This window comes from Polyodon spathula, chromosome 25 (genome assembly GCF_017654505.1).
Source record: "Polyodon spathula isolate WHYD16114869_AA chromosome 25, ASM1765450v1, whole genome shotgun sequence".
NCBI classification, from domain to species: Eukaryota; Metazoa; Chordata; class Actinopteri; order Acipenseriformes; family Polyodontidae; genus Polyodon; species Polyodon spathula.
Genome location: NC_054558.1, coordinates 21,169,699 through 21,196,324, shown reverse-complemented (window position 1 = coordinate 21,196,324; position 26,626 = coordinate 21,169,699). Strand labels below are relative to the sequence as shown.

General features: G+C 41.4%; 4 protein-coding genes across 5 annotated transcripts in view; 3 read left to right on the top strand and 1 right to left on the bottom strand.

The window, feature by feature from the left end:
* Nucleotides 1–40: 40 nt before the first annotated feature.
* Nucleotides 41–8,407, top strand: LOC121300106 (V-set and immunoglobulin domain-containing protein 10-like). Its single transcript, XM_041228508.1, has 9 exons — nt 41–481; nt 1,536–1,844; nt 4,350–4,655; nt 5,078–5,368; nt 5,687–5,974; nt 6,645–6,758; nt 7,000–7,012; nt 7,191–7,327; nt 7,610–8,407. Exons 1-9 carry the CDS (start codon nt 406–408, stop codon nt 7,672–7,674), a joined length of 1,599 nt encoding a protein of 532 aa, XP_041084442.1. The 5' UTR covers nt 41–405; the 3' UTR covers nt 7,675–8,407.
* Nucleotides 8,408–9,021: 614 nt separating this feature from the next.
* Nucleotides 9,022–14,020, top strand: LOC121300350 (WD repeat and SOCS box-containing protein 2-like). Of its 2 annotated transcripts, none has more exons than XM_041228913.1 (9): nt 9,022–9,435; nt 10,115–10,286; nt 10,715–10,971; nt 11,434–11,565; nt 11,936–12,036; nt 12,160–12,332; nt 12,704–12,784; nt 12,978–13,100; nt 13,210–14,020. In XM_041228913.1, the coding sequence occupies exons 1-9, from the start codon at nt 9,387–9,389 to the stop codon at nt 13,427–13,429; spliced, it is 1,308 nt and encodes a 435-aa protein (XP_041084847.1). In that variant the 5' UTR covers nt 9,022–9,386; the 3' UTR covers nt 13,430–14,020. The 2 variants fall into 2 exon arrangements, with proteins under 2 accessions (XP_041084847.1, XP_041084846.1); XM_041228912.1 differs by having other exon boundaries at nt 12,680–12,784.
* A 1,761-nt stretch (nt 14,021–15,781) lies between these two features.
* Nucleotides 15,782–23,971, bottom strand: LOC121299605 (replication factor C subunit 5). The gene is made up of 11 exons (XM_041227427.1): nt 23,841–23,971; nt 23,018–23,082; nt 22,394–22,530; nt 21,993–22,072; nt 21,564–21,637; nt 20,974–21,133; nt 20,657–20,738; nt 19,815–19,944; nt 19,422–19,499; nt 17,808–17,862; nt 15,782–16,104 (listed from the first exon to the last, which is right to left on the bottom strand). Exons 1-11 carry the CDS (start codon nt 23,885–23,887, stop codon nt 16,008–16,010), a joined length of 1,005 nt encoding a protein of 334 aa, XP_041083361.1. The 5' UTR covers nt 23,888–23,971; the 3' UTR covers nt 15,782–16,007.
* A 2,284-nt stretch (nt 23,972–26,255) lies between these two features.
* LOC121299459 (kinase suppressor of Ras 2-like) overlaps nt 26,256–26,626 on the top strand; it is a 68,284-nt gene continuing 67,913 nt past the window's right edge. Inside the window, exon 1 of the mRNA XM_041227168.1 lies at nt 26,256–26,515. Coding sequence (XP_041083102.1) covers nt 26,339–26,515 — 177 coding nt within the window. The 5' untranslated portion in view covers nt 26,256–26,338. The remainder of the gene's footprint in view (nt 26,516–26,626) is intronic.

Genomic DNA, 26,626 nt, shown 5'->3' with positions numbered 1-26,626 from the left:
ACGTGTACGTGTTTTTCTGTGGTCACCGTACCTTTAAGAGCAAGGTGGGGCTTAGGTGCGCTCTTGAAGCAATTAGGATCCGGAAGAACCGATGGCAGATCTGAGAAAATGTGATAGTGCGAGGATCGTAAATGTGATCGAATAACAACACAATGTAACGCACAGAAGCACAGCCGTGTTCGCTGTCGGTCACGATCACTGTGCACTTGCACACTTTACGAATCTCAGACTGGGTTGTGATTGCAGTTTCGGTTTGAGCGGTGCGGCAGCGAGAAGCACGTTCTGCCGGTTATTCTCAGGTGGCACCCGAGCGAGTGGTGCTGTGTGGTTTGCCTTTGTTGCGCAGGGAGGAATCTGAGAGAAGACAACTCCATTATATATATATATATAATTTTTTAATTCTATATGAAAAGAAAGATGTGGGGAGCAGCTGTAATAACCGTTGCAGTGCTTTGTCATGGGGCGCGCTTACGTGCGACAGGTAAGACCTGTTCCTTGTTGTGTGTGTGTGTGTGTGTGTGTGTGTGTGTGTGTGTGTGTGTGTGTGTGTGTGTGTGTGTGTGTGTGTGTGTGTGTGTGTGTGTGTGTGTGTGTGTGGTGTGGCGGGGGGTGGGGGGGGCTCTTTTTCGGGTTGTGTTTGAACGAGCCTCGCTGCAAACATTTCGCTCCGGATTTTTCCTTAAAGCGATTCTAAAAAGAAGTCCTAAAAATTCGTTGCCTTCATGTCTAGAAGTACAGATTCAAAGGTAAACAATACTGAAAAACTTTTTCGATGTTATTATTATTATTATTATTATTATTATTATTATTATTATTATTATTATTATTATATAATAATAATAATAATAATAATAATAATAATAATAATAATAATAATAATTATTATTATTATTATAATAGCAGCTAATTGTTTATTAAATAATTGCTGTTTAAAGAATACATAACAACAAAATAAATGTTCTGTTATTTGCTGTTGGTGTTGTTTTCAACTCGCGTGCCTCATTCTATGTGCCAGCTGTACACCTGACTATATATTTTTTTCTGCTGAGTTGCATGATTTACTTCGCTCAGCGATCTCAATAAGTTTATTTATCCTTCTAAAGCACAGTGTCCGCTAGCCAGCAATATCCCTCCTTTGCAATATCTCCATCACTGATAGACCATGAGAATTTCATTGAACTAAATCACACAACAATGCAAATGAAACATTCGTGGGCGGCATGTTTTATAATCTGAGGATCCACCTGTAGATAAAGCCAACATTCTCACGCGTTCCTCTATTTTTGAGTCATATAACAACTAAGCAGATATACGTGTTTGGGCATGCATCACAACTGCATAACACCCCAGCCGAATCCCTCCTCTTTGCAAGGTGTGCCAGGGATGAATAGTGTCTCTAAAGCAGGTGTTCTGGTCACTCATGGGGAATGGCAGTGATTGGTGTGTTCAGCTTCCCCTTCAATCTGCAGCACAGGGAGTTTACAAAGTTTCCATGAACAAGTGAACCTGCAGCTAGATTTGTTCTCTTTCTGCAGATGCTGCTGAGATGGTGACAGTGGACAGGCTGGCGACGGTGGGAGAAAGCGTGGTTTTGTCTTGCAACAACGCCGCGGTGAATGCAACCCCTGGTGTAACAGAATGGTCAAAGGATGGCAGGCTTGTTCTGCGCCACAACTCTACCTCCACGGAGAAGTTTGTTGTGGACAGCCGCCTCTCCATTGTGAACAACAGTGCCTTGCAGATCAGCAAAGTGTGGGGTTCAGACGAGGGCGTGTATGTGTGTAACGTAACACCGTCAGACATCAAGGAGCAGAAGCAGCATGGTATTAAACTGGTGATAGTCAGTAAGTAAACTCAGGGTCAGGGTTACAAAGCTTTTTTTTTATATTTCCGGTACCATTTTTTTCAGACAACTGTCCAGTTTGTATTCATACTGTAAAGGTAGGTTCAGCACAGCCAACCGTGTGATTCATCTTGAAAGCTGTCTTGCACTTTATCATCCTGTGAGTCAAGAACATAAGAACATAAGAACATAAGAAAGTTTACAAACGAGAGGAGGCCATTCGGCCCATCTTGCTCGTTTGGTTGTTAGTAGCTTATTGATCCCAAAATCTCATCAAGCAGCTTCTTGAAGGATCCCAGGGTGTCAGCTTCAACAACATTACTGGGGAGTTGATTCCAGACCCTCACAATTCTCTGTGTAAAAAAGTGTCTCCTATTTTCTGTTCTGAATGCCCCTTTTTCTAAACTCCATTTGTGACCCCTGGTCCTTGTTTCTTTTTTCAGGCTGAAAAAGTCCCTTGCGTCGACACTGTCAATACCTTTTAGAATTTTGAATGCTTGAATTAGGTCGCCACGTAGTCTTCTTTGTTCAAGACTGAACAGATTCAATTCTTTTAGCCTGTCTGCATATGACATGCCTTTTAAGCCCGGAATAATTCTGGTCGCTCTTCTTTGCACTCTTTCTAGAGCAGCAATATCTTTTTTATAGCGAGGTGACCAGAACTGCACACAATATTCAAGATGAGGTCTTACAAGTGCATTGTACAGTTTTAACATTACTTCCCTTGATTTAAATTCAACACTTTTCACAATGTATCCGAGCATCTTGTTAGCCTTTTTTATAGCTTCCCCACATTGCCTAGATGAAGACATTTCTGAGTCAACAAAAACTCCTAGGTCTTTTTCATAGATTCCTTCTCCAATTTCAATATCTCCCATATGATATTTATAATGTACATTTTTATTTCCTGCGTGCAGTACCTTACACTTTTCTCTATTAAATGTCATTTGCCATGTGTCTGCCCAGTTCTGAATCTTGTCTAGATCATTTTGAATGACCTTTGCTGCTGCAACAGTGTTTGCCACTCCTCCTACTTTTGTGTCGTCTGCAAATTTCAAGTCCTGATCTTGATGTAATCTGAGGTTTTAAATGACTTATTTAGGCTCTGATGCAGCTCAGTAAGCACGTACAGCAATGAATACAGGACTTCTTTTTTCAATGCAGTAGAAGACACCTTGCCCAATTACCTGCTAGTCACCTTGCGCAATTACCTGCTAGTCACCTTGCCCAATTACCTGCTAGTCACCTTGCCCAATTACCTGCTAGTCACCTTGCCCAATTACCTGCTAGTCACCTTGCGCAATTACCTGCTAGTCACCTTGCGCAATTACCTGCTAGTCACCTTGCCCAATTACCTGCCAGAACACTTTATTTTAAGGACATGCAGCAGGTATGAAGGAAACAAATAAGAAATGAAAAATGGAACCCCCCTTTTTTTTTCTTCTTGCGGCCTCTCTCGCAGTACAAACCCGGGCAGTGCCCTGCTCAGCAGGAAGGTTTTCTTTGTGATGCTTACTCTGTTAGTGCTGCTCTGTTTCTGCCCAGATAACGTCCACAGAAACACAGTCATTGCGTATTGTCTGATGTAAAAGATTTGACTTCATTACAGCGTGTCCTGTGTGGTTAACTGAAGAAACATTTAAATAGATTACCCAGGGCCTCCAGGGGATGCAGTGGAAAGCGGAGGTGTGTTTTTAAGTACACAGCTACAGCATCAAACTGTTTGTATTGAACAGTAAATGCACTGTTTGTTGTGGCTTTTTACTTGAATGATTATTTCACAGAATGGGCAGGGTCTTCAGTTTTCAATGCATCAGGGCTATGGGAAAAGCATTTCTGCTCAACCAGGCACATCCGAATTTACAACGCAGGAGATTGCCATCGAAGTCAGTCCAGCTTCTTCATTCAATCAAATGATTTTGGTTTAGCCCCTAATGGGTTGCCAAGTGTTCAAGAGATGCAGTAATGAGAAATGAATGTCAGTTCTCTTGTTCTGCATGTGCACAGCTTGATGAAGATGTCATATAAAACATACTCACCATGCTTAAACTGTGTGCTTTTAACACGTCGCTGCTCCGAATCTCAGATTTCACAAGATGATACGGGCCGATTCATTTACCATGCGTGCTTCTTTCTTGCAGTAAATTCGTTTGACCCTGATTTTGATCAGCAGGACTCATTTTTTAATGCTGTCCAATACTGGAAAGAGCAAGCTCGGCGTCTCATTGACACCGTTATGATAAAAACAATAACATCGTAAACAACTTAAACTAAAAATATACAAAAATGCATTTTGACATGAGATTTGATTCCCTTGGAGTAGTAGAATATTGCTGTGACAGATTCAAGAGTGTATTGAAACAGGACTCGCCTAGCTCTTGGCTGACCCCAGTGGACAGAGATTGGTTTTGTGATGTCATCAATGCAAGGGGCGTTTCTTGTTTTTTTTGTGGCACACGGTTCTCACTGTGGTGACGTTTGGGTCTCTGTTGATTTCTCTTTGCAGGTGGCCCAGATGCTGTATCTGTTAATATCACACCCGCAGTTGTTCTTCGCAATGGAACATATTACACAGTCCAGGGTTCAGAGGTCACCTATACCTGCTCCAGCCAATCCTATCCAGCACAGGAGCTTTCCTGGGTGTTTGAAGGGCTGGCATCGAAGCCTGTTAAGGTCGCATCAGGGAAGGGAACCTCGCTTGGCTTCAAGAAGATAAATGTTATACCAATTGACCAAGGGAACTACAGCTGCTCAGCCAGAAACCCTGTTTCTGGAAAAACTGTGACGTCAAGCATTGCAATGCTGGTTTACTGTGAGCAGCTTTCAGCTTGTCTTTTGTCTTGTTTTTTAATCCTGTTGTAAAGGCCATTTGAGGAAGTGCATTGATACCTTATTTGCAATGTCACAGCAACTTGAAGGCAGCCCGGAAGAAGACTTCTTGTTGAAATTTATTTAGTTGCTGTTAGTTTTCCTAAAGTTATAGAAACACTGTGCAGCTCTGGCCTAACACTGTGCATCAGCTAGAATCTCAGGATTGAGACCTAATAAAAACTATATGCATGATTACATCATGTAATCAAAGACACTACAAAATGATATCGCCATAATAACAGTACAGTGTTTCACGTTAGATTTCTACAGGTCACACTTTTCAGTTCAATATGTTAACGTAGTATTATTCAGCAGGGTTCACTAGTCTTTTGGCCGCAGCTGTACCTTGTCTTTCATTTTCAGATTATCCACGCCATGCACCCCAGTGCTCTTTCGAAACGGGGAGCAACGCCTCTGATTTGCTGCTGCACTGCAGCTGGACCGGGGGCTACCCTGAGCCCACACTGCAGTGGAAACACGACGATGAGGAGACTTCAGGAGACTGGCAGCCTGTGCTTGGTGCCTCTGCAGCGAACGCCAGCCTGGATGTGACGATGAGCAGGACTCAGCTGCACGACGGACAAGTGCTGAAGTGTGTGGGGGAGCACCCGGCCATCCTGCCCAGAATGGAAATCTCCTGCTCAGTAAAGTTAAGTAAGTGTTTAACCCTTTCAGTCCTCAATGATTTTTGTCACGCTTAATGAACTTCTTTATTGAGTATGCAAGTGATTTTTTTTTTGCTGTTTCTACACGACCTCAGTGTGGACCTTGGAGTCCCATGAGGTTTCAACATGATTTCCGATGGCATGTGTTGACATACACCGCTAAAATAAGACCTTGAGGTCCCGCCAGTACTGACAGGGTTCCTCTGAAATCAGACTTCATTTAAAAGGTTTCTTTTCAGAACAATAACAGTGTGTGTGTTTGTGTCGGGTCGTGCTAACTTTCCGTGCCCATTGCTTACTGTTACAGAGGCTCCTTATCCAGAGGGAGAGCCCATGGTCACTGGGATCAGCAAACAGAATGTAACCTTAACCTGCCAGGACAAAGACGCCCGCCCTCCTCCTAAAATCACGTGGCTGAGGAGCATGAAACGGGAGGAGATCGTCCCCAGCTCCAAGTACATCATCTCTCAGAGCGAGGCTGTCTCAACCCTAGTAATAAGCAGCTGCTCCAAGGAGAACGATGAGGGCTTTTACTTCTGTAGATCAGAGAACCCTGTGAGGGTGCGGGAGCTGGAAGTGCATCTCTTGATAAAGTGTAAGAGAGAAAAAAAAAAGCTTGTTTTCATGAACCCTTTCATGCATGCATTATTACACATAGCTGGGAAAAAAAGCCCATTTGAAGTAGTTTTAGACAAATATGGGATAAAAAAAAGGCATCCTCCCGTGAGGTCATCGTGCAACAATGGTAACACGCTCTCTAGCCTCATGAGGTCATCATGGATTTGTGTCTTCCACGTGGCCCATGCATGAAAAGGTTAAAGACCAGACCCTTTTTTTTAATCTGCTCATTTCCTGATTCAGTGAATCTGATTTTTGTGTTTTTTCTGTTTTCTCACTTTCCTGTGTTTACACATTTTTAAAAGCTTTTTTTTTTTTTTTTTTTTTTTTTTTTTTTAAAGCTATGCATTTGAAATTGCAGTACTAGTTTCTACAATTCAATAAATAATTGCAAGGTGTGCCTTCAGAATGCTGCTTGACTTGATAGCGCTTCTGTTGTGAGCCCAAATCACTCTGCATCCACTTTATGAATGCAAGAGGGTGATTGAACTTCCCTAGAACAAATCACGCTAGGAACTGTTTCCAGAAGCCTCAAGGTGAGGTTTCATAGTTTTACATTTGCTTTTTTAATTAATACAATAGGGGAATGATCTCTGTAGTATTCAAACTGTATTGTAATTAACCCTTTTATTATTTACCTTCAACAGCTTCTGCATACAATGTTGGTGGATTAATTGGGGTAGTCCTTGCCATTGTAATTGTTGGTTCTGGGGGAATAATTGGTGCGTTCGTGTATTTGAATCGGGAAAGAATATTCCTCGGTAAGATCTATGTTTGTTTGGGGTTTTTTTTTCTCTCATAGACCAAAGTACAGTTTCTATGTGATATGCAAAATGTTCTAAAATTGTTCTCTGATTTCTTTACCCTATGCCTGTTGTAACCTTTCATTTCATGTATATGTATATGGATGAGTTCTTCATGAAGATGCAGCACAGAGAGATTCTTGTAACTTGGATTTTCCTGGTAGTACTAAAGCTTTTCTATTTGGTTTGTGTTTTTTAGGACACCCTGTTTGGTGAGTATCCCATACCCCTAATATTAATATATTCTCATTGACTCTGCTCGCACGCAGAAGAAAAGGTTTGCTTCTAATATAATTCTGTATACAGTACGTGGAAGTGTGTATGGTTCATGCATCCTGCTGTTTGTTTGTAGACTGTGTTAAGTGAGTTTGTGGCTGTGTCCGAGTGCAGGAGCGAGGAGAGGAACGATGTGCTAATGCTGGTGGACTCGGATGACGATGTCCCGTTTGAGGATGATGTTTCAGGATTAACTTCGGTAATCAACGGGCACGCCACGCCAGTGGTGAACAACCACCACACTCCCCACGGTAACTACCCTATTATAACCATCACGTAGGGTGCTGTAGATACAAGCTGGTGTCACTCCACAGGTCAGAGTGACTACCCATGAGTGGGCTTACTGGCTTATATGGGTGAAGATGTGCTTGTAACTTGCATAGCACCCTATGCTATACTGTGTGTGTGTGTAATATACAGCTATGTCTGCACTCAGTTGGTGTCGTGTGTTCATCAGTGCAGCCCTGTGCTTCATTGACTGCGCTTGGGATAATGTCGGGTTGTAATGCTGTGTGCTTCACCTTGCTTTCCAGCCGACTGTGAGGAACCACAGATCCACGTCGAAGAGCCACCAGAACAAGATATCACAGACACATGAAGAAGACTCGGCCGTTGTCTTTTCTAAAAGCAGATGAATGCACAGCTGATCAGGGAGATTTGTTTGCTACTTTTTTTTTTTTTTAAATAAAACATTTTTTTATTAATGGCAGTAGCCGCTTTGGAGAAGGGGGGGGGGGGGGGGTTGGGCCTTTTGCACAAAATTTTAGTCATCATAAATCATAACGGTATAGGGACTTGTGATTATAGTTATGCTTTTTATATCCCACTGTTTGTCTTATGGGAGATAATACATGTGTGTGTTTGTATATATTTTAAATACAATTGCATTTTCAAGGTGTTCAGGACTGTTTATCTTATTGTGTATTCCAATCTTATATAATTGCACTGTATAATCTTTTCTGCATTGAATTGAAATTCACTCGTGGGTTCTGTCTGAGGGGCCAGGTGCTGTCTTGCAGTAGGAGAAACGCACATGAATTAATCAGACCATGTCTGCAGTTGTCTCAGCACCCCACACCTGTTAAACATGCGTGCCTTGGTGCAGCCTTGCCGCCGTGGGCCGTTCACAAAGCTTTAAGTATGGTACATTTTGAAATGTTATTTATAAAAGATATGGGAACCTATTCTAGAATATCAAACTTTCTTTATTTCATTCGTAAACCCCGACTTGGAAATCGCATTCTTAACAAGCTTAAACGTTTGTGAACAGGGTATATAATCTAAAAGGAATAAAAAAAAAATTGCAGTATGAAAATGTGCCTTTGCTTTTGTGGTTTGTTCTATAGTTTTTCTTAAATATCATCTCTCCTAATGAGAAGAGAAAGCAAGCCGCCAACAAGTCCGGAAGAGAAGACGTTTTAACAAAACATTTGTTTATATAAAAAAAATAAGAAAAAAAAAAGCTTTTTTTTAATGCCAGCTATAAGCATGTGCATATTTATTATTTTATTTTGTTTAACAACAAAAAATCGTATTTGTTTTTATTCCATTTATTAAAACGTTCGACAAAAGTAATTTACTTCCGTCGTTTTTCACGTTGTCTGCTTTATTTGGCTGCACCTTTTTTGAAGGCAGCGTGAAATCTTTGTTTCCCTGTTTTGTTTTCCCAGTCAAAGGAGATCCTTCTGCGTTAATTTCTAAACTAATTTGAATACAAAATAAAGCGATATACTGTATTGACAATACAGTAAATTAACTGGTATAGTGTTCTGTTTTACATTAGCAGATGAAAGGAGATAGAGGAAGCACTAGATAACGTTACTGTCTTGTATTTATTTATTCTATTAACACACCACGGAGACAGGAGATAAGGAAGAACATTGATTGCCATGGAGATCATAAAACCACGTGCACATGTCAGCTGGTAAAACAGGAAGCTGGTTAGGGTTGCACAGCTGAGTTTTGCACAGGGAGAGGCCAGGGAGTGGAAAATGAAACATACTGACATTTTGAGCTGACGCTGTGCTCACAGGTCTTCTAAAAAGTCGTATTATTTAACGTTTTTGTGTGTTTTTTTAGAGTGTAGTAGGGTATGCATTTCGTTTCTCTTGTTAGGAATGGATGTTGAAGTCGTTCGATTCAAGATCGATACTTTTGATCGGTGCAGTGCGAGCGCGACTAGGATAGTCAGGGTAGAGGTTATCGCAACAGCTGCTGTTGTTGTAGTTTGTTTTGAAGTCTTTCGCTGGTCATTGATTGCTAAAGACCAGTCACATTTAACTGCAGGTTCAAAGTAAAATCATCGTACACATGGAACTAATAATAAAACCAGGAACGAAGCAGGACTGGAGACAACCAGGTAAGCAAGGGGGCGTGGCGGAGAACAATCTTCCGATTGCGAGTTCATGTTTGCATTCCTGACTGGATCTAATGTACAGGAACTAACGCCGTGGATCGCGTTAACTGTAACAATATTCCAGTGTGGACAAGACAAAACAAACAAACAAAACCTTAATCAAGAATGCTTCGTAAATAGTGCATCGTATCAAACACAGTCGTGCTGTCAAATGAAAGGAGTAAATAATTTGCCTGGTTTTTTTTTTCATGTGAAATGAACTAATTGTAAAGGGCTCGGGGATTCCGAAAAGTAGACATGTTGTTTTTTCGGGATGACAGAAAACGGAAACAACGTTGCTTTATTATGAAACTGTTGGATACTATTTGCAGCGTGGCTACAGTAGAAACGACTAGAATAGCTTCAACGTGGCAGACACGGAATACGGTGAAACGAGTGCTCAACCCAAAAGGGTATTCTTTTAACTCGGATTTACTCGCGTCGCGGTGCATTCTGGGATCTGTAGTCCTGCACCTCTGAAAATACAGAGAGTTATTATGCAATGCACACCTTGATTTAATTATTAAAAAAAACATAAAAACATATGCTATTGCAGGTGACAGATTGCCAGAGAATGGCATGTATGTTCTGTGATGTGAAACTGCATGGTGACAGCTAGCTTCTTTTTCAATTCTCCAAACAGAGAAGGCTGTGTTGATTGGAGAGCTTATGCCAGTCCACCCTCAGCCCCTGGAGCGCAGGTCAGGCTGTGAGACCTGGAGTGCTGAGTTCTCCCCCGATGGTTCTTATTTTGCTTGGTCGCTGGGACACGGAATCGTGAAGCTCGTCCCGTGGCCGCTGGAGGAGAGCAGCGGGTAGGTCAGATTCCAGCCGTTCTACACGATGCAGTTTCTGCACCTCATGTGCGTGTGGGTGTATGTGCTTTAGTTTCAATTAGAATGTGTGTGAGAATCGATCATGGTAAATGTAGATTTGTGTACTTTGTTTCCTGGGTCCCATATGAAAACAAGCTGGCTGTGCCACCTTCATGGGGTTTTCCTGGTGTGTGTGTGTACATTTTAAAATGAATAAATACAAATAAATCCATTCGCATAATGAAACTAAACAATTTCAATTTTAGCTAATACTTACTAAAATGCAAGTATGCAATTATTTTGTGGTTTGCTGTGATAGAAATGTGTGAAATTAAATTCAGAGGCTGTACTCCTATCTATCTATCTATCTATCTATCTATCTATCTATCTATCTATATATTTATTTATTTATTCATTTTATTTTGCAGGACCCCTACTAGAAGTGCTACACCGTGCAAGAACTACTTCTGTAATGCAGGATGGCAAGAAAATGACAACCCCAAGGAAAAGACCCTCGAGTGTGGACAGACTGTGTGGAGCTTGGCTTTTGGTCCGCGCTCATCTAATGACAGAACTCGCCACAGACGTGACTGTCAACCGACATCGCTTTCTCATCTGTTCTCAAGCCTGGTTCTGGCCACAGGTCTTAATGATGGGCATATCAAAGTGTGGGAGGTACTAACAGGTAGGGAAAAGCAGAAACATTACCCTGCCTTGGCCCAGTAAACAACTTCTTCTAGCTGCTGTAGATCAGAATCATGATCTGAGGTGTAATAAAGCTAGTTGATATATATGTGTGTGTGTGTGTGTGTGTGTGCACATTGCTTTCAGTGTAGTGCACATTGCTTTCAGCTGTTCCATCTCCCTGTATTCTGTCTATCCCACACAATAATGTGTTGCCCAAATGAGACCCCTGGCTTGTGTTGTGTGATCTATAAAAGCTGCATCTCCCAGCCCCCCCCCTTACAGTTTTTGTGTGAGTGCAGGTGTTATTTATCGTACTGTTCCGTTTATTCACAATCTTACACCAGACTGGACGCTCGGAATTTATAAAACTCTAAAGAATGACGACGGTGGCTGCTGCTTTTTTATATGGTAAAGTTATCTGCTTGTGCTTTAATTTGATTTTGTTTCGCTACCTCGGAAGGTCATCTCCTGTTTAATCTAACTGGACATCAGGACGTGGTGAGGGATCTGACCTTCGCCCCAAACGGAGGCTGGACACTTGTCTCTGGTTCTCGAGACCAGACGATACGAGTTTGGGATTTAACAAAAGACGGTAAGACGTTATTACAGAGGGGCAGTGTGTGTGTGTGTGTGCGCCACTGTCTTGTGGCACAATTGAGCTTCCATAGATCTTTTATTACTGAGGCTTCCTTACAGGAGAGCTAACTATGTCCTTGCCTTATTGGCACTAGCAACCGGTCATGAGTTCATTTTATCTTGTCTGGTATATCTTACACTGACTGGCCAAAAAGAAAAAAAAAAGAAAATACAAAGCTCCAGTATATTAATGTTTTCTTATTTGCCCTGCATGCAGCAGTTTTGATAGTCACATTTTGAACAGACCCATTGATGTACATTGTAGGTTAACCTGCTTAAATGCATGCAAGTCAGATGCCAAAGCCAAGCATTTCTTGTTTCTGCAGGTAAAACAGCCCATGTGCTGACTGGCCACAAGCAGTGGGTGTACTGCTGTCGGGTTTCCCCTGACTGCAGCATGATTGCCTCTGTTTCCGGAGAGAACCACGTAAGTACAGAATGGCTTGCATTGAAAACAGCAGGTTGGGGTGTTCTGTCTTGTGCCGCGTTCTTGTTGCCTGTAAACTGGCAGCCTCCGGAGCCCCACGCTCTCCTGTGATTTCTCCTGCAGGTGTTCCTGTGGAGCATGCGATCGTACACCTTCATTAGAAAACTGGAGGGTCACAAGAACTGCGTCATATCCTGCGACTTCTCGCCTGACGGAGCGCTGCTGGTGACGGCGTCCCTCGACACACAGGTGTACCTGTGGGACCCCTACACTGGGGAATCGCTCATGCAGTTAAGGTGAGCGAAAATAAAGCACTGCCCGTGCCATGTACGAGTTCACACTCTACATCCTTACCCATTTGCAGTGCGTTCTGAGATTCTAAGAGTCTTTATGTTTTCTGGTACAGCAGAGTGCACTGAAAGCTGAACTTCTGTATGAAAAGAGACACCAAGGAGTTCTATCGCAGTGTAACGTGATGAGGGGTATTGCAGCTTTAAATCAAGCCCTCTGAGGCACAAGCAAGGCTTTGTTTTTTCACGGTGTAAACTGCAATTGAGTGCAGTTACATGCTACTTTAGATTTCCTGTTTTCAGTCACTGGTGATGCAGTATCTCTCGTCGTTATTATATTTCTATTCTTTCAGCCATTGTTTTCCTCACCTGTACAGTTATGCCGTCTGCGATGTTCGCCTGAGGTCTGTGCGCTTCTCTCCTGAAGGCTTATACTTTGCAACAGTTGCAGATGACAGGTAGGGATGGGAAAACAAGCCTTTGTAAAATCTCAGAGTACTGCACTGTTGGGAATCTTTGGTAACGAAAGCTGTAGCGTATAAACTTAAAGCAACAAGAATTCTTACGAAAGAAGAAAATAAACTTCCAAAAGTGAGTCGGAGATACTGCTCAGTTGCATTCAGCAACTAATTGTTGTGATTACATTTCCAGGGACTTAAGGATTTGGGCGTTAGGAATGGACAGGCCAGTAATAGAAAGCCCAGTGCCGCAAAATCCTGTGACCAACGGCCTGTGCTGCGCTTTCTCACCACAAGGGGGAGTCCTTGCAACAGGGTAACCCGTTCTACTTTGATACTCCCATTGTGTCGTTAGACCAAGGCAGTATTCCTGCTGTGCAGGGTTGGAGTCGGGTAGGTTTCTCACTCGCTTCTCATTGGCGCAGGACGAGAGATGGGCAGGTGCAGTTCTGGAGGAGCCTGAGGGTCGTGCCGAGTTTACGGCACCTAAGCCGCGTATCCCTCCGCCAGTCCGTGTCCTCCCATCAGGTGATGGCGCTGCCGATCCCCAAGAAGATGAAGGACTTTCTCACGTACAGGACTCTCTTAACATGCCAGGAGAACAACACCCTTCATCACTTACAAGAAGTCATAGCCCTCAATTAACAACCCTGGTTTCTGACACAAAAGCACCTTCTTTTTCCTTAGAATGTTATTGGTAACAGTATAATTGATTTTTTTTTTTTTTTAATCTTTAAATTTTCAAAGAATATATTGTAAATATTTTGAGATTAAGTATAATATTTCTTTAACAATATTATTTTTTTATAAGTCTTCTTCCATCTGTTTGTTTTCACTGCTGCAACACAAATTGAAATCCCAAATCTCAAGAACAGCCTTAAATCTCTATATTTACTTATATATTGAACTTCTTTACCATTTAACTCATTCTGTGTGTATCTTCTTCAAGCAGGCACTTCTGATGGAAACTGGCTTTTCTTTCTTTAAGTACAGTTTGCAGAAGCCCATATTGTTGCCGGTGTATCTCTAGCGTGTCTGAAGTCTAAAATGGTCATTTTGCAGCAGTAGCTATAAAATGAGGCATGAAGAACATACTGTATATTCAAGTTGAAACACGAAGCAAAAAATAAAACATCACTTTAAAAAAATAAATAAATAACCCTGAGAATTGATGTGGAAAATATCAAGAGATTGAGTGCATGCTCAGAGTTTTAATAAATCAACCTTATACTTGGAGCAATGAGAGTCAAACCCTGTGTTGAATCCCTCAGCAGACACTGCAGATTGTTACTCTGTCTCTCTGTCCGCAGAAGCCCACAGTGGTGGCAACAGCATACATAGGCTTCAATTGTTCATAGCAGGGGCTCCTTATTCTCAAGCAGCTTCCAGGAATGTGGCACGTTGCACTGTGTGGTTGAGGGGACAGCAGCTGTATTCATGCCGGCAAGGTTAGACAGAGAACACGCAGGCTGCTGGGAATGCCTGCACCTTTGCTGGTTGTAAAAGTTTGTAATTTATCTTTTCGAAAGTGAACAGTACCCTGGAGGGGAGCCTGTTCTTTCTACACTACTCTGTGAAACCTGTCTGTTTGTATGCTGTTGTAACCACTGGCGGGACTACTTCAGATCTTCTCTTAAGTTTCGCATTTTTCTGTTTAAATATTTCTACATTTAAAACAGTCCACTCTTTCTGATAGATACCTGCCACTCGGTAATCTCAGGCATTTCTACACGGGTCGGGGGGGAGAGCACATGCTTGGATAGGACACATGCTGACAGCTGGCCCCGTTTAACCCTACATCGTTGTCTACTTGTTTTGAACACGACTGCCCAAGGAGTTTTGATAAGCTTAAGACGCCCTGCAAATACAGCTGAAACATTTCCGTTAGCAGGTTGAAAGAACAGAACTTTATATATATATAAAATAAATGATGTCAACAGAATAAAGCAAGCTAGCCATTCATCCTTGTTAATAAAACCACGCCTGAAATTAAACTGGGAATAGAAAGTGTATAAATTCACTGTTTAACTTTCCATAAATATTTGCTGGTGTTTAACAGTGCAAATTATTTATACTAGATGCTTTCAGCATGTCTAACATATTCGCAAGGGTGATGCACAAACCATGCGAGTGCAGTAGCTAATGAGAACTGAGTTCTACTGTTGTGTACATGTCTTGTTTTCACAGATTCTGTTCATGTACATTAAATACAGTGATTGAGAATTAATAAGCGTGCCAATGCTCTTTCTTGTACTAGTGTCATGTGATTTGTAAATCTACTGTCCATCATTATTCAGCAGGTTTCATTCAACTTGATGAAACACAATTGGGTTATGCAAATCTTAATGTTAAAGTTTGAACACTTTTTAAAAACTACCACTAGGTGGTACTTGATGCACTCTAACAAATGAAGGTCATCTGACGTGATTAAGAAAACAGTTATTGAGAAGGTTCTGTGAGCAAGACGTTCCAGGTTTACTTATGGAATCTTAATTGAGTTCTCTTTGCCTCAGCGCGCAGTGCGCTCGTGCGGGAGAGTCCTTACCTGCAGAAAGGTAGCTACATTTTCACATTGTGAAGCTTGCAGGGGGGGCAAAAAGTACATCTGAGAGAATTCTATTCCAAAAAACCAAAACAAAACACACACATTTTAATTTACAATTAGGAGTTAATAAAACAATTTATCTGCAATTCAGAATATTTTATAATTCAGTGGCCAGGATAATCAGCCATCAAAATTATACAGTAATGAACAACGACGACACACAGACACTATTTCAGCATCTAACTTACAGATAAGACTCTCTTTGAATTTAACAAAAGGATTCCAACACACCTGAAAAATCTGTTTTACTCATTTCTGCTGGACTAACAGCAAACCCCATATTGCAAGATACATGCAACAAATAAGAATTGAAGGTAAGATATTGTAAAGCATAAAACTGTTGCTAATATATGCCGTGACACAAAGCATAAAATGGCTCCTGCTTCATCATCCTCTCTTATTTTCAAAGTCTTTAGTTAACTCCTATTTATTTATTTTAAAAGAGGAGAATACAGCAGTAATGAAGAAAACAGAGAAACAAAACACACAGAGTGCTCGAGAGACCTGCACGCTCTTAAATGTTTGACATTAGTTTTGCAACGTTGTGCAAACAGGAATTAAAAGGTGGCCCCAAGCCTGCACCGTGCTGAAGAGCTGAAGGGAACAGTCCCATTCCAATCAGGCTTCAGCTGCCACCATGTCCCGCGCCACCTGAAACGCTGCGATCATGGAGCTCAGCTGGATCTTCTCGCTCGTCCCAGACGCAAGCCTGTGCCTTGGGTAACACACAAGAAACAAGCCCATCAATACACGCTTCGCATTAAAACATCCCACTCACTTGCACTTTATAAAACTTCTGGAAAGCTTTTTTTTGAAAAATCAAACATATTTTACCCTATCACTTGCAGCCCGGGGGACCGTGTGTATGCTCAGTTAACAGTTTAGCACTACCGTCTAAATTATGATGTGGTCTGGTGATGCTAACTTTCCCCATCAGATTCGGATGACAAAAAGGTGCAAAAACCAAGCACTGCATGCACGAAAATACAAGCAAGCAATGTCAACTTGTATAGCACCTTCCCACTGGTAACACTGTGTCCCACTTCAAAAAAAAAGATTACAAAATATATCATTCAAAATTATGGAAGAAAATAGGTTCAGCATTGAAATGAATGTTCATCCAAGAGTCCTGTCTGGTGACTGGAACTTTAAATAGGTAACATAACCCAAACAAAATAAAACAAACAAAGATGATAACAAAACAACAAAAAAATGAAACAGAAACCGTAACCAACCCACACCAACAACAAGCTTTAAAAGAAAACATGTCATTTTGATTCTGATGAGCAGCAGGAGGTTCAGGTTTATATGAAACATAACTGAGCACAAACAAAACCGAAGAGAGTGTGAAATGAGGGCAGTATAACGAACTAGCCTTTAACAGTCTGACCACAACACCTCCCCAAGCAGGGCCGCAGGTAACACTTCACACGCAGAGTTAAACGTTGGTACTGGATGCCATTTCAAATTACTGTGACCCATTTAAAGGAAACCTGAATCATCAAACAGCTGCCATGGGGACATAACATTACCTCTTAGAAACAAGACCACTGCTCTGCTTGCTAAACTCTTGGTTTAAACTCTACACTGAGACTGCAAACTTAATGTCACTGAACTAATAATTAAAAAAACATTGTCTAGCAAAACATCCACGAAACACAACACACAGCTCTCTGGTATCATTCAAACAAGTATGAATGACACATCTGCAAGCCTGATCCATCATGGGAGCAGAGCTGTGCTCTGTGCTGGTGGTCGTCTGTAAACCGTGCCATCCCAGAATCTCTTCATGAGCCCGCTGGGGAGCGCAGCCCAGGCGCTGAGGGACGAGCAGCTTGTACAGGGAAATCCTTCTGCTTCCACCCAGCTGTGGCTGAACAGTCGCTCACAACTGTCATAGTGTGTAACTGATGCAAGGGCTGTCTGTAAAGGGGTATTGCGCAGGGGTTAAACTACGAGAAACACGGGGCCAGTTGGGTTATTTAGTGGCTGTGATTTAAGAAGCTGGGATACAACCAACAACTAAAACAGGAGAATCAACCTCTAAACCAAAACCTGAACTCAGACAACCACAGTGCCCTGGTGCACAGCACTTATAATAGCAGCACCGTGTGCCCTGCACAGGTTACTCAAAATGAAGAGACGAGAGTTTCACTATGATGTGGGGGTAGGAAGCTGGCAGTTTGGAATTTCTCATCTATACCAATCTCTTGATCTTTATCACCTTGGTGTTTTTTTTTGTTCTATAATTGTATTTTCCCTTACCCAGGACCAGACCACACACTTGCTCCACTTCACTTGCATTGTCAGAAAAGCCGCTGAAAGTCGGTAAGACGATCCATCATGTTCAGTAAGCTGCTCCTGTTAAAAGCCACACCTTTTAAACAGTCATTACATTCTACACACTGAAAAACTTACTCAATGTTTGCCATCTTGATGAGTAAATGGATTCGAACTGAAGCTGGAAAATCAACTGTTGAAAAAGAAAAAAAAAAAGTTATATATTTTATATATTATATAAAATACAAACAATTTTCTTTAGATTTCAATTAGCAACCAGTTAGGAAAGAACATACATTTTGGGATCTCAACAGCCTAAAATATTAAGCAGACCACTTTTCTAAATGCACAATTGTACTGGAACTATGGCATCAGTTATGACTGTGACACACACACACACACACGCGTCTTCTATTCTATCCCAAGTACTTTTTAGAATCGTTGAGGCTCTGGAAGCAACAGAAATACACAACACAGCTGTGCAGATAAATGCACCACACAGAGCGTTCCAAACGGCCAGACAGGCTAACAGACTCTTCCAAACAGCCAAGGTGGATCAGGAACATGGACAGGGCAAAACAATGGGCTTGTCTATTTTTCAAGACATTTGCTTTTTCTTAAATGCAACTGGGACATTTGTTCCAATTATAAAAATTTGGAAAAAAAATAAATAAGAATTTTGTCTTGATAAAAAGAATGTTGTGCATAATTAAATATGAAATAATTCCACTCATGTTCGCTGCTTATAACCGATGGGAATTTTGATCTAAAAGAACAGCTATGAAACTGAAATACCCAACAATTCGTATAGCAAGAGCACCTTCCCACAACATTACAAAGTTACTGATTTAAAAAAAAAACAAAGGGGGATGGAAATCCTATTGAGCACCTGAAGAATAAAGACTGCCGAAGAAATCCTTATTTTGCTAACTTCTACAACGCTGTCCTCTCCATAGCCACCAAACGGCTCCTCCTACAAGTGGAACAGTATTGTTGTTATGGAAACCACAAAGTGTCTCCAGAGAAACCACTGCAAGAAAACATCCAGCCTCACCAGGCAGATGGTGTCAAATTCAGGCCTAGGCCTCTACTGGGTATTAGACTGCGGTCTGTAGTAACAAAGCCACTGTGTTAAGATTGCAGCCTTGAGGTAGGTATCATTTATATATATATATTGTGTGTGTGTGTGTGTGTGTGTGTGTCATTCATATTCATAGATTTATTACACACACACACTTGTCAGAGAACACTAAATACAGAATTGTGCCAGTTAAAATATACAAATAAAACCTGGATGTGCGTATTGAATTCTGAATGTCGGTGTCTGTCTGACTCACCCTTTGACTATCTTAAGTGTCTCAGGCAATCTTTTGAAATCCGGATTACCTGCTACTTAATTAGCAGTCCCCTCACTGTATAGTAAACAGCTGAGGCACTGCCAGTAACACTGCACTGGTTCCCATTCACCTCCACTGCAAGGGACTGGACTGGAAAGCGCTCTGTCGCAGTCTCTCGATGAAAGAGATGAGGGGCAGGCGTTTATAAACACAAAAAGCAAACGCTTAGGCAGGACAGACGCCTTTGAATGAGATCTACCAAAATACCAGTGGTCTGGAGATCCTGCAAATGAAGTAATACATGGAAATCACACGAAACGTGACCTCTCAAAACGTCTATCTGAGTCCTTGGGGATACGCAAGAGTCACACAAGATGAGTAGGGGAGTGCATCTGATGAATATTAAAACCGTCACCTCTGTGCACCAACAGGTGGATCTCTGTCAGCACGTCATGCAACGCCAAGCCCTTCAGTGTTTTCAGCTCCATGATGTCTGCCGGCAAGGGAAAGCTAAAGAACTTGGTTTAAACGAGCACGAGCAGATACAGCACACACAGCTGCTGCTTTTCTAGAACGGGCTGTAATTATTTAAACCTGGTGGCTAAAAAAATAAACAAAATAGGGACACGTTTACAACAAGGAATGGGAGAGTCAACATTCTACCTTTATATAGGAGGGGAAAAAAAAATTAGAACAAAAAATAAGTAAATCAATTCCAGCATGGATTTGATCAAACAGTCCCATCAGACAAGCCCGGTTTAGACTGCCGCCCTCACCCCCACACACGACCAAGGCTTGTAAAGGATACTATTGTACGCTGTGGAGAAATCCTGGTTCAGCATCCAGTCCAGAATGTTAGCAATGTCTGACTTCAGAGGGTGACCTGTGCAGGTGTACACTGTATCCTCACTCACTGTTCCATAAGCCATGCTGGTACTCTGTTTAAGAGACAACACAGTTTAAGATATTAATGGTAAATACACTGTACATCATAAGCCATGTCCCCATTGCAACATGTACACTTATAACATTGCTGAGTGTGGATATGCACTCAATGTCAAGAATTCTAAACAATCAAACCACAACAGAATCTACATAAACAGAGTAGATACGTTAATTCCAGCTTCGCTCGCGGGGCTGACACAGCAGAGTGAGAGAGAAACACTCTCAAATTTATTAGCACAGGGCTTCTCAAACTCGGTCCTGGGGACCCCCTGTGGCTGCTGGTTTTCATTCCAACCGAGCGCTCAATTACTTAACTAGACCCTTAATTGGACTAATAATTTGCTTAGACATTTGTACTTGTTTTCAGCTCTTAAACACTTGCAGTTCAAGTTACTTATCAAATGTTATAGCTAACTTGCAATATGCAACTGTTCAAGAGATGAAAACAAGTAAAAAGTAAGTAATTTTGCAAATTATCAGTTCAGTTAAGGGTCTAGTTAAGTAATTGAGAGCTGGGTTGGAATGAAAATCAGCAGCCACAGGGGGTCCCCAGGACCGAGTTTGAGAAGCCCTGGATTCCACCGAACACACACACACACACACACACACACACACACACACTGACACACACACACACACACACACACACACACACTGACACACACACACACACACACACACACACACACACACTCAATACTGAACCTGTAAAATGTTGAGTGATCGACGCATGTCACCATTAGACAGGGTCACAATAGCCTTCATTCCATCTGGGGTTACATCAACACTGTGAAAACAAGTGCATTAGTAACATCCATTCCCTAGCACAAAGTGCTCTGAATCACCAGCATGCACACGTGACCATTAATAACACAACGGTCAAATAGTTTGGATGCTCTACAGTGTAGGTAAGGCAGTCCAGGACTAGTGCCAGTCAGGGTCTGTGAAAGCAGAAGTCAAGGTTTCGTACAATACTACACCATGAATTGTGTTTAAAAGGGTCGCTGTGCAACCCAGCTCACCTTTCCTGCTCTATAACATATTCCAGTCGGGGCACCATCTGCTCCTGGGTCAGGGGGCCGAACCGGAACCTCGTGCATCGAGACTGCAGTGCAGGAATGACCTTTGACAGGTAGTTACAGATCAAGCAAAACCTGGTGTTCTCGGTGAACTTCTCAATCACTGGCAATAGAGAGGGAAGAACATGTAGGAAAAGGGTCTGGGAGAAAGTCCAAACACCAGATGAACAGCACGCACCGACCCCAGTTCAACACTCAGGTTTAACAAACCGCATTAGGGACACACCAGCATAAAATACAAGATCTCCAGGGAGCACTCAAACTGTCCACAGTAAGCTATAGGGCACAGGGTGGCCTTCCGCGCCTGGTCTTTGTTCCAGCTCTGTTCTAAATGGTTTCATTGAACCAATTCAACTTCCAGACGCTAAAAGTAGTTAAATACATAATGTTACCTGTTAAACCTGGAGTGGAATAGCCCTCCAGGACTGCGATTGGACACAGCTACCACAGAGGTTACAATCTCAGCTCCCAAGCCAGCTCCTCAGACCCGCAGTGCACAAGCTGCAAGCTGATGGTTCCACTACATTTCTTACCTCTTCTCAAAGCATTCTGAGCATCCTGGGTCATGGCGTCTGCTTCGTCCAGTATAACTAGTTTAAATCCTCGACTGCAAAGGGTAGAGAGCATTCACTTTAGTGAACAGATGGGTATTAAATACCCCCCCCCCCCCATGTATGTGCTTGGCTAGCAGGGAGCTCATCACGATGGAACATGGTGGAGCAGCACTGGCAAGCAGACATATTTTAAAACAGAAACGCAGGGAGATGCACCCTTTGTTTACTGCAATTAAGAACTTCTATTCACATGCATGTTGCTTTAGATAAAACTACTAACCGTACCTCAACAGGAAAGTTACAGTAACACTCCATCTAAATGCACAGGCTATGAAGGGAATCTCATTCTCTCTACTGGACAAAGAATTCAACTTTGAGAATAGATCCCCCCAGTCCCGGTCTACGTACTTAAAGATGGTCCTGGTGCTGGAGAAGCTGAGAATCGGACCCCGAACAACATCAATACCTCTGTCATCTGATGCATTGAGCTGATGAAATAATACACAGAGAACAACATTAAAACACTTCTCCAGAACACTGCTACAAAACAGGCACAGTTCAAACCCTAACATTCAGGAACCATTTCAATCTGGCTACAGACAAATGATTTCTGTATTTAATTTTTACCCAAAATACGACTCAGTTACCTTTTGAAACAACTCTGCCCTTTTCTATTCTGACAGATCAAAGTGAAATAACGCCTCTATACTTCACAGAGCCGTGCTGATGGGTCTCCTCACACGTGGTGCAGTGGAGGGCTCCCTGTATCCAGCGGATTGACTCCGTCACTAAATTTCACGCAGCATTACCTCCAGGACCATGGAGTTGAACTCTTTCTCCTTGTAAAGCTGCTTGGCACAAGCCAGGATGGTAGAGGTCTTCCCAGTCCCGGGAGGCCCATAAAACAGGAGATGCGGGAGCCTCTCTTCACTGATAAAGCGCTGAACTAAAAGAATAAAAAGGATTAAAAGAAAGGGTTAGATAAACAGGGATGGTAATAAAGCTCCCAGTGCACAGCAGTTTGATCCATTCCTAGTTTTGCGAGGAGTTTATCGAGACACACCAGAAGCTTGTTACACTGTGGCTAATCAAAAGTGAGGTAAAACCTGGAATGGATGAGCCTGCTATGCAATAGGAGTCTCATTTCCATAGCTGATTTACCTTTAAACAGGTTGTAAAAATAAACAGTTATCCAGATCAGTAGTGTTTGATCTACTCTGTTATCAGTTTCAGATTTATTATTAAGAATTGTTCCACCTCCTTCACCACAGAGGTTCTGACACAAACAGTTTTGCATTTCCTGAGAGAAGTGTGCCCTGATCTACCCTCAGGAGCTCGGATAAAACACAGACTTCCTTAACTTAACTCCCTGTGGTATACTCAGGTATGTGTTGTTAATCTCTTTCAAAACCGCTAAGATTTACAAATCTTACTTGTTCCTAGAATGTCCTGATGCGAGATCAAGTCTTTCAACGTCTGCGGTCGATATTTTTCCACCCTTAAAAAATAAATTATTTTTTATATATGTTAGGTTAAAAAATAAGCTATGGCTCTTTTAACAGTTTATGAATTGATACCAACATTTAAACATAAAAGTAACCTGGACTGACTGATTAAAAAAAAAAAAAAAGAATTTAGAAGATTTAGAATTTTTAAACTATATGAACATAAATTTAGATATTGTATTATAACATCACGTAATCAAAGAAACTACCACATCACATCGCAGATGTCTACCAGAAGCCATAGTAGTACTGTACAGTTCATGTTAGATTTAAAAATGTCACATTTTTCAATTTGTCAGTTTTTCGTTAAGTGTACGGGAAAACTACAAAGCGGTGTGTAATTCACTATGTTAACGTAACATTATTCAGCAGGTTTAATTTGACTTCATGAAGCAAAATGCGTAAATTCTAATATACAGGGTGATGCAATATGCAAACCAAATCTGTACACAACGCGTTAAACGCGGTCTCTATCAGACTTTACTGTACTGTTCAAAATCATCTCATCGTACTGGGAGCTACAACGTGCAACACAGCAGCCTATCTGCACATCGCAAGTACACTGTATTTCATAAATATGTAACACTGTCTTCAATCGCTGGCTTTAAAACCAATATTTGGTTTATTTCTGTGCATCTGCCAGCGTGCATGTGTCGTACCTAGAGAAACGCTCCCATTAGTGTAGCTCTCTCTCTCTCTCTCTCTCTGTCTATCTCTATCTCTGCACAGTAATTGGTAATATTGGACTTACCATGGAAGGTTCCTAGATTGCAACTGGCTTTTGCAAGTTGAAGTCATTTTTTATTTTATTTTAAGTGCTTTAAACGCAGCATAAAAGTGAAACAGTTTCCCGGGAAGCTGCAGTTGGCGCGCTTTCCCAGTGAAAACGTACACGCCTTCTTTTCTCTGCTGCGCAAACAGCTTGATGGCAGCGCGCTAGCCAATCAAATCTAGTTTGCTAGCAGTGTGGGCGGGGCTGACTCCCGGAGCGTATTTACAGGTTACTTAGCAACTAGACCGTTACGTGGACTGCTGGAGTATCACAGCTGGCTAGGTAGGGATGGTTTGTAAGATCACTTAAAGAAAACGATAACACTTATGTTAACATCACAAAGTATTACGTTATCCAAATTTAACAATAACACAAACACACAAGTAAGTACTGTAATACAAATGTAAACATGGATTTGCAACGCATGCATTACTGCGGAGTAGTGTCCTTCTCTCAAGCCTCTTCCGTTGGATAATGATTTATAGACAAGTGCAATGCAAATTGTGTGTGTGTGTGTGTGTGTGTGTGTGTGTGTGTGTGTGTGTGTGTGTGTGTGTGTGTGTGTGTGTGTGTGCGTGTGTGGACTCAAAAAGAGCCAGTCATGCGCATTGGTTCTTTGTTGTGTTTTTTTGTACACAACTGTAAGTCGCCCTATATAAGGGCGTCTGCTAATAAATAAGTAAATAAATAAATACATAAATAATAATAATAATAATAGTAGTAGTAGTAAAACAATTCAGGACTGGCAGCTGGCTATCACCCCTGAAATATTGAGAATTACAATCACACATTGTATTGGGCATATAGACGACAATTGCTTTCTGCTGAAGAAGTCATCATCCTTCTTATTTAGTAATTGCAGCAACTCAATGATATTTTGCATGCTGTGAATATTTGCCACTCTCTCATTATCAGTATAAATAGTGAGATGTGGAAAGGAGAAGATCAGAAGATCCCCCCCCCCCAATTTTTCCTTCCTTCAGAAGGGGTTTGTAGCTAACAAACAAAATCCATGAATATTTAATGTCTCGCATTGCTATTGGCTTATAGCTCTAAACTGTGCAGTTTTGAAAGAAACACACGCTATAGCACACGCACCTTTTCATTATTTTTCTGGTCCGACACGAGATTCAAGAAAGTTCAGTTTGCTTTCTTTATTTTCAAACAATCTGTTCCTGTTTCACTTCCTGGGTCATTTTTACCTTGGTTGTGTCTTCGGGGTCAAAGACTGTCACCAGCAGCAGCAGCAGCGGCGGCAGCATGTCAGTTAAGAGGGGGTGATTAATAAAAGGCGAGAGGTGTGTGCTCAGTTTCACTGTCTTGGCAGCGCAGGGCAACCTGAGAGCATGACAGAGATTCTATGTCTTTGGAATCTCTCGTACTGTCCTAAGAAGATCACATCGAATTATGCACATCGTGTAGGATGTCTAGCTATATTTTATCGAAAAAAAAAGCTTTTTTGACAGATCGGTTACCTTGATAAAACATGTAACTGACAAACTGACAAATTGAATATATATATATATATATATATATATATATATATATATATATATATATATATATGTATGTGTGTGTGTGTGTGTGTGTGTGTGTGTGTGTGTGTGTGTGTGTGTGTGTGTCCAGATTCATGTCCCTGAGGTGTCTGCACGCAGATAAGCTTGTTTTCTTATTGGTCCTTTTATTTATTTATTATGGTCAATGAGTGCAAGTAGCTTCTTGGTAACTCCTGTTATATTTAGCTCACACGCTGGCAAGCTGAAAGCACCGAGGGAAGCCTTATTATCTCGCGAGAAGCCTCCCCTCTTCCCTCGCTCGTTGCTGCTGCCGCTGCCTCCGTCGCTGTTGCTGTGCGCTTGATTGACAGGCAACATGTCGGTGTGGCGAGAGAGAGCCGGGATGCAGCTGCTGTCAGAAGATACGGGAGCACCTGCGCACAAAGCATATACCAGCTCTGAATAGAATACTAAAGCACAGGTTCGAGTCTGCCCAATGTGCAATGCAAAACGAAATATACATATGTGTATATAAATATATATGATATTTAATGTCAGCATACAGAAATCTGCATGGAGGTAACCGGAGGAAGGGCTCCGTTCTGTTTTTTTTCTCTCGCCTGAATTTCTTTATTATTGTCAGTCCTCAGCAACATCAGCACCAACCCTACCTGAACTGCTCCGGTGAAAGCAGTTGCTGTCTCTGACAAGAGATTAAAAGCGACGATTATACTGCTAATTTTACCTCTGCTAATTTTCCTCGTCAGTTAAAAAATATATATATATATATATATATATATATATATATATATATATATATATATATATATATATATATATATTATATATATAATTTTTTTTTAATTTGGATCTATTTAAAACAAACTGGGATGTCTTTGTTCATGTATTTATTTATTTTTATTAACGCAATTTACAACAACAACAAAATTAAATAAATAAAGGACCACTGGCAAGCAAACTATGGATGAGGAAAACATGACAAAAAGCGAAGAGCAGCATTTGAGTTTGCAAAAAGCCCTGCAGCAGTGCGAACTCGTTCAAAATATGATAGACATTAGCATCTCCAGTTTGGAGGGGTTAAGGACCAAATGTGCCACAACCAACGACTTGACACAAAAAGAGATGCGAACACTAGAGGTAAGCCGACATTAACAAGCCCTTAATCATCTACGCATTTAACAAGTAATTAATCGGGAATTATAATTATATAATATATTATTATCATATAATATATATATATATTATATA